Source organism: Necator americanus, chromosome X (assembly GCF_031761385.1).
Source record: "Necator americanus strain Aroian chromosome X, whole genome shotgun sequence".
NCBI classification, from domain to species: Eukaryota; Metazoa; Nematoda; class Chromadorea; order Rhabditida; family Ancylostomatidae; genus Necator; species Necator americanus.
Genome location: NC_087376.1, coordinates 21,164,556 through 21,172,008, shown reverse-complemented (window position 1 = coordinate 21,172,008; position 7,453 = coordinate 21,164,556). Strand labels below are relative to the sequence as shown.

General features: G+C 41.7%; 3 protein-coding genes across 3 annotated transcripts; all 3 read left to right on the top strand.

Moving 5' to 3' along the window:
* Positions 1–4,614: 4,614 nt before the first annotated feature.
* On the top strand, positions 4,615–5,136 carry RB195_024553 (uncharacterized protein; the record flags this gene model as incomplete). The annotated part of the gene is made up of 1 exon (XM_064212374.1): positions 4,615–5,136. One exon carries the CDS (start codon positions 4,615–4,617, stop codon positions 5,134–5,136), a length of 522 nt encoding a protein of 173 aa, XP_064068255.1.
* Positions 5,137–5,206: 70 nt separating this feature from the next.
* Positions 5,207–5,656, top strand: RB195_024552 (uncharacterized protein; the record flags this gene model as incomplete). The annotated part of the gene is made up of 1 exon (XM_064212373.1): positions 5,207–5,656. One exon carries the CDS (start codon positions 5,207–5,209, stop codon positions 5,654–5,656), a length of 450 nt encoding a protein of 149 aa, XP_064068254.1.
* Positions 5,657–5,737: 81 nt separating this feature from the next.
* RB195_024551 (uncharacterized protein) lies at positions 5,738–6,361 on the top strand (the record flags this gene model as incomplete). Its single annotated transcript, XM_064212372.1, has 1 exon — positions 5,738–6,361. The coding sequence occupies one exon, from the start codon at positions 5,738–5,740 to the stop codon at positions 6,359–6,361; it is 624 nt and encodes a 207-aa protein (XP_064068253.1).
* Positions 6,362–7,453: the final 1,092 nt, after the last annotated feature.

Sequence of the window (7,453 nt, the reverse complement as noted above, 5' to 3'; positions counted from 1 at the left end):
CGCTGCATCCCTAAATTTTAGGCTTTAAATACGCCTTCTTCTATTTGCAGCAACGAATACATAAAACCCTCGTTTTTCGAAAGTACATCAGTTCTGTACCGTACGAGTGGCAAACAGTCAGCTAATACGATATCGTATTGATTCGCCATTGAAAATTGAATGGTAAAGAAAGCTCGCAGCAAAACTACTCTGCAAAAGGTTACAAATTGAAAAAGAAAGCAACACTGACAGAATTGATGATAGTTGCATCCCCCTTCCTGTCTAGTTTCTTATATCTTATGATAAACACTAATGCCTTTGTAAGCGTATGGGAAGTGGGTGTAGCGCATCGAGCGCAGCCGCTTATGCAACTGCAGTGTGCTTCATGTCCTTTTGACCCTATTATATAGTCGGATCAAAACGACATGAAGCACGGACCGTTGCGTAGGCGACTGCGCGCTCGAAACGGTGTGCTGGAGACAGCGGTTGGAATGAAAGTGGGACCATGCCGAACTGCAGAGATGGATGGCGGTAGCGAGAATACTTACACGATCCCAACCGCTACGCTATACCGCGCCGCTTAGAGCGCTGCAGCTTGCGCAACCGTCCGTGCTTCATGTTGCGTCGACCCAACTATAGCTTGCATATTGCTTCGGTACTCCTCCGTTACGGCCATTTCAGTATATTGAAAATCTGCCTATTTATTAAGATAGTTAATGTGTGCTCTGCTGAGGCTCTCAGTGACAAACAAACCTGGTGTTAGTGGACTGCGCAGGACGGTGTAGCACCGTTTTAGATTAAAGGCATCACCCCACGAATCTGAGGTGGTACGGATTTCAGGTGGAGTATTCGTATAGGGGGTAGTAGATTATGAAGAGGGGTGTGATTCCGTCCATTCCTTCCTGATTGCCGTAAAAAAAACGGCCCGGAAGATGCGGCGCCGCACAGGGCTGGCGCGCTCCAATCGAGCTCCTTGTGGAAAATAGTGCGCCGGAACGCTCGAAGCCGTATCTTCCGGGCCGTTTTCAACGGCAATTAGGAAGAAATAAACGAAATCACCCTCCCCCCCATAATCTACGACCCCGTATACGAATACTCCACCGGAAATCCGTACCACTCCAGATTCGTGGGGTGGTGCCTTTAAAACGGTTGGGTATGAATCCCTGACTGAAGTGCGCTTTTTCCATCCAGCGTGAAAAAGTTAAATGAGCACATTTCTAATCCAACAATGGTGACTTTTTTATACTATGAGATAAAAAGAGGAATTTCAACGTCATGACTGACTATTGACTATTCGTAAAAAGACATGTACCACTGGAATTAGGAGTACAATTGGTGCAAGTAACCTGCACGAGTTGAAGAATAACGGCGCTTGCAGTAAATTCCACGCAGTATATGTTAGCGGTGTTATAGAGACAGACATTGCTTATATTTATGCAAATTTGGTATTTCTATCTTCTCCAGTTTTTCCTCAGTTGATTACAGAAACAAAAATTTTCAGTGGAACGTTTTCCTTGATGCTCTATTAAAAGGATTTAAGCGGCGGATTTTGCAATCGCAGTACTGTAGTCACGCAGGGAGGAGAAGTGCGAAAATTAAGATTTTTGGCTGTGCGTCCAAATGTGTGTGACTTCGAACAAGGCTCACTAATTCTGTTTATACCTACCTAATAGGAACTTAGCCGATTAGAAATATGTTTTAGGGGGGATGGGATTATCTTCTCTACACTCCATTCCTTCTCTCAAAAGATAGTTAAGAAAAAAAAAACTGGGAAAATTGCTGAAATTCCCATATTTTTCTCAGCTAATGCAGCTCAAACCTTCATCTGCAAAAACGCAACCTTACTAACCTTATATTTTTATTGGCACCAAGTTATAAATGTGTATTTCAACCTACCAAAATCAGCACCAGTTATGCAGTCATTCTCATTTAGGATCAGTGCTCATCGCAAAAATGAGGTCTAAGTCGATAGAAGTGCAGTGAATTTGTTTTCATTTATCTGTGTCTGTGTTTACTTCTCCTTTTATACATTATATTGTGCTTTCATTTTATTTGTTTCAACTAAAATTCAAATGTTCTCTTTTCTTGAAACCTTGGCATACTTCGGTCTATATTTTCTAAAAGTGTGCTTGCGATTTTTTTCTTTGGATGGAACCTTTATTTGCTTGACGTTTCGGCGTCTTCACAGGCCTAAATAGAGGTTGATTGGAACAATCCTACATTTATTCCGTCAAGTGTCACACCACCATGGGTCAGTATTTCAATAGCCGTTCAAGTATATAAAGTCTGCGAAAAAATTAGATATCGGAAAAATTGAAAAAGTTGAATTCGATTTGGTGCTAAGCACCAGGAGACAGCTAGTTTCATCTCCTTCATAAATTCCACGCTGCTGCGAGTATTCTGTGTTGCCACTAATTCAATATGTTGGGAATTTTCCGTGTTTTGAAAACGCAACGTCGAAAATTCGATGACGAACGGATAACAAGTTTGCAAATTAGATGCTAATAGAAGGGAAGAAACACTAAGTAGTAGAAGAAGCAAGTTGGCTGAAGTGTTGTTGAAATATTGGTGTTCAAATGTTTCCTCGTTCTTCAATCTATGAACTATCTTTAAATGCTAATTAAAGCGCACAATACAACAAAAAAAGAAGAGTGAGATGGTCGAATTATAGAGGAACAACAAGAAAAGCGAAGAAACCAACATTTTGTTTTGACAATGTAATTATGGGACTGCGCCCTTTCGACGCCGCGCTGACCTAAGATTTTGCAAAAGAGGTGGAGACTAGAAACAAATACCAAAAGATGAAGATTTTACATACTTTTCAATAGTTTGAACGTGGATTAAATACAATTTAATGACAAAAAGTTTAGATTCTGCGCATATTGTTATTTCAGGAAGATCGCAAATAACTTCGTTATAAGAGCATCTAGTGAGTTTTGAGTTGCCTTTCATAAAGGATAAAGGACAAAGTGTCCAGCATTGATCAATCCGCTTCGGATGCGCTACTACGTTCACATTAGTTCAGAGTCGTTTGAGGTTCACGGACGGCCTGTACAATGACTTGCGGGGGCTAGCCGATGTGTCAATTCAGTGTTTTTAGCCTTTCATAGAAGAAATTTTGCCCAAAATACACAAAATAGTCATAACGTTGTTTTTTTTTTTGAGATCCATATTTTTTTTGAAATTTAGATGGAACAAAACTTTTTTCAAACATTTTTTGGATCTTGAATCATCTTTTGAAATTTTGGAAGAACCCGAAGATCTGAAGGGAAAAATTCTGCACATGAGGGATTTCTCGGTCCCTCTATCCGAACGGTGACTTTTTAAAATGCCGTTCCGTTTTTCTATAATGAGAAAACTTCCTAAGATTCGGATTTTTGCTCCAGTGATTTTAAACAAAGTCTAATAACTCGGAATAACTTAATGTAAGCAAATCTCCTTCCGGTGCGTTGCAGCTGAGGACTTTCTCTATCAGATCTTGTATCCTGCGATTTTGCGGTTTCTCTAAATTTTATTAAAAGGACAAAGTGTCTAGCACTGATCAATCCGCTTCGGATGCGCTACCACGTTCACTTCAATTCAGAAACATTCGAGGTTCACGAAAGCGTCACCGGCCTGTACAATGACTTGCGGGGACTAGCTGATGCATCAAGTCAGTGTTTTCATCCTCCCCAAACAAGTCTGACACCAATTATTATTAACGCCGGAGGAATGAAAGGCCCGCCCCTAAGGCGGAATCGAACCTCCGATCGATCATGCTGCAACCGCAGCGGAACATCTATTCCAATTTTTAGATTGAAAAATGGCACTTTTCCCATTTCTGCCCCATCGAAATTTAAAAAAAAAGAACAAAGAGGTCGCAAAAACAGCAGTATGACGATTTTGTAGGCCATACCTTCATCTATGCAATACTGCTCAAGGTATTTCCTTACGTATTCTTATCACAAAGTTATTTTCGATCCTCCAGACCTAACACACAGAATCTGAGCATTTTTGCCCACTAAATTATATTAAGTCCAAGTCCAAACAGCTGAAAACTATGTAATTCTCTTCATCTTTAAGGAGTAGTTTCAAGTTTCTCCCTCTTCTGCAAAAATTTGGCTGTGGGGTGCGTGCGATGGGATTTTCCCCTCGGAGGTCGTAAAGTGAGGGGGTTACAAGGGGGTGGTAGATCGTAAGAGAGATGAGCGTAAACGAGTAAGCAGTGGAGCAGAAGGTGAATGGAACATAGCATGATAATAATGAGAAAATATTGAGTAAGATCAATCAATTAGATGTTTTACAAAATATTAAATTATTAAATATTGAACTAAAAAACATTTTTAATTACATACACTACAAAATACTATATTACAAGGTTTCAGAAATAGAACAGTAACATGAAAACGGAGGCCTTGCGTACTTCTTAGCACTGGCGCTGACTGAAGGATGAATTTTGAGTTAGTTTAAACGTGCTTCAGAAGGTATAAAATAATGGAACGAACCTTTCTGATTTTTTTTTATTTTCAGCAGCCAAAATTGTTGAAAAAGTTTGGGATCTATTGAAGAAAGAAGAACAGTGTATGAATCTAACTTAATTCTATGTCTTTAAAATAAACCCATTTAATTCTAATATGAAGAACTGAGTTCCGTTTGATGGAGAAAATCATCTACGACTTCTACTCTGATCTCTTCGACAGCCATGTCCACTTGCCTCCTCACCATCTGAGGGAAGGCGAACAAGTCATTCCAGAGGTTCTCCCGTCCGAAATACGACATGCTATCATGTCGGTAAGAAATCGTACGGCACCCGGTCCCGACAGAATAACACCAGAACACCTGAAGAACCTTCCGCCAGTACTCATCAACACCCTGGCGAGGCTCTTTACACGTTATCTGTCGGAATGCAAGGTTCCTAAACAGTGGAAAACCAGCAAGATCGTGTTGTTGTATAAAAATGGAGATCCACATGACATCGGCAACTATCGTCCAATCTGCCTACTGTCCGTCATCTACAAGCTCTTTACAAGAGTGATCCTTAATAGGATTGAAAAAGTCTTGGATGAAAGACAGCCATGCGAGCAAGTAGGGTTTCGAAAAGGATTCAGCACGACTGACCACATTCACACTGTTTCGAAACTCATCGAGGTACTAACTTCAAGAGGTATGTCTGCTTAAAAACACACAATAAATATAGTAGTCGAAACGACATGAAGCACGTACGCAAGTGTAATCACGAGAGTACAAGATGCCGCTCTGTCTCACCTTCATCGACTTGAACAAGGCCTTCGACTCAGTTGAGACGGAAGCGGTCGTGGAAGCCTTGGACAACCAAGGCGTCCCTACTCAGTACATAAAGGTACTTCGAGAGTTGTACAATAACTTCACGACCGGGATTTCACCATTCTACAAGAACATCATCATTGACGTGAAGAGGGGGGTCCGACAGGGTGATACAATTTCACCCAAAATATTCACAGCCACCCTCGAGAACGCAGTGCGAAAGTCGGAATGGGACGACATAGGAGTGAAGGTTGATGGTCGGCAGCTACACCATTTGCGCTTTGCTGATGAAATCCTACTGATAACATCCAGCATCAGCCAAGCGAAACGAATGCTGACCGAATTCGACGGAACATGTGGATGCATCGGTCTTCATTTGAATCTGCAAAAGGCGATGTTAATGCATAGCGGATAGGTCTCGGATGCCCCTTTTACACTCAAAGGAACGAACATATCCGAATGCACCAGCTACGTTTATCTAGGTCGGGAATTGAACATGATGAACGACCTGACCCCCGAGCTGGGCAGGAGGAGAAGAGCGGCTTGGGGAGCGTACAAGAGCATCGGGGATGTAGTGAAGAAGACCAGGAACACCCGGCTCCGTGCTCACCTCTTCAATACCACCGTACTTCCTGCTTTGACCTATGCTTCGGAAACCTGGGCATTTCGCAAGGAGGAAGAAAACGCGGTGAGCGTCATTGAATGCGCAATTAAGAGAGTGATGCTAGGAGTATCCCGCTTCACGCAAGTGAGAGACAGGATTCGAAGTTCTCTCGTACATCAGCGATCGAAGATTAGAGACGCCGCCGCGTTTGCCAAGGAAAGTAAAAAAAGGTGGGCCGGACACGTGATGCGCTTTAACGACAACCGTTGGACCAGAGCCGTGAGCGACTGGGTTCCCTGCGATATTAAGCACAATACAGGAAGACTGCCGATAGTCAGATTTCTTCACGAAGTCCTTCAAAGAAAATTATGGTGCTCTTTGTGTCCCACGCGAAAAGAGGAACCACTGGACGACTCTGGCACGCGATCGGGACAAATGGGAGAATTACTGGCGCCCGCTCGACCAGTTCGAAGATCAACGGGAGTCAAGGTGATCGAGTCGATGAAGAACTGGTGAAAGCATTGATTTTTTGTGATAAGAACCACTGGAAAAAATGAAGACGCAAGGCGACAATATGTAACGTAAGAAATAATTTATTGTTCAAGCTGCTAAAACGATGGCGGCAACAACGATAGATCGGTGAGCCGCCAGCTGTTTGGCATTCATGCATCATTGTCTTCTGACCGGATATAGATTTATTCTGAGATTGAGACGATCGAAAATTTAGTAAATAAGCGCTAAGTACATAGACGTGGAACTGGACAAAAAAGAGTAGAGTTCGTGGAACTGGACAAAAAAGGATGAGATACATAAATCGACTTAGAGATGAACAGCGAACAGGAAAAACGAGAAAAGGAATCAACACTTTGTCTTGACAATGCACAATGTGTTGACAATATTACAAATGATCTCGCAGGTTCGACACCCGGCTGAGGCAAATTTTTGCGAAAGAGATGAAAGTTTGGAACTTCTGAAAGGTGGATAATTTAATTTTACGCAGTTTACAACAGTATAAAAGTAAATTTAACAAAATTTAATTACCAAGAAAACTCAAATTCTGTGCACACTGTTAGGTATGGGAGGTCGCGAATAACTTCGTCGTAAGAGGACTAAACGAAAAAGTTTAGGTAGTTTCTAGGAGAAGAAGATTTTTTCACCTCCTAGTCTTTTTGGAATTTTGATGGGACAGAGATGCGAAAAATGGCATTTTTCCCATCGAAATTTTGAAAAAACGGCGAGGCTCTGGAGATTGTTTGATGCAGCATCTGATAGTATCCTCGGCTACAACACACTGGGAGATGTCTTGCTTCTCTCTAAGTCACTTCGAGTTATTGAATTTTATACAAGATCACCCACTTTTTGGCGCGTGAGCGAAAATAGGAACTTTGGCGATTTTTTGCATTCTAAAAAATGGGATGGCGTTTCAAAAAATCACCCATATATCCGGATGGGAGTCTATGAAAACCTCTATGTGCACAATTTCTCCTTTCCGGACCGTCTGGTTCTCCTAAAAGTTAGATGGGAAAAATCCAAATAAGTCGCAAAATTTCAAACTTCGTTCCATCAAAACTCCAAAAAGACTAGGAGGTGAAAAAGTGCAGCAATGTG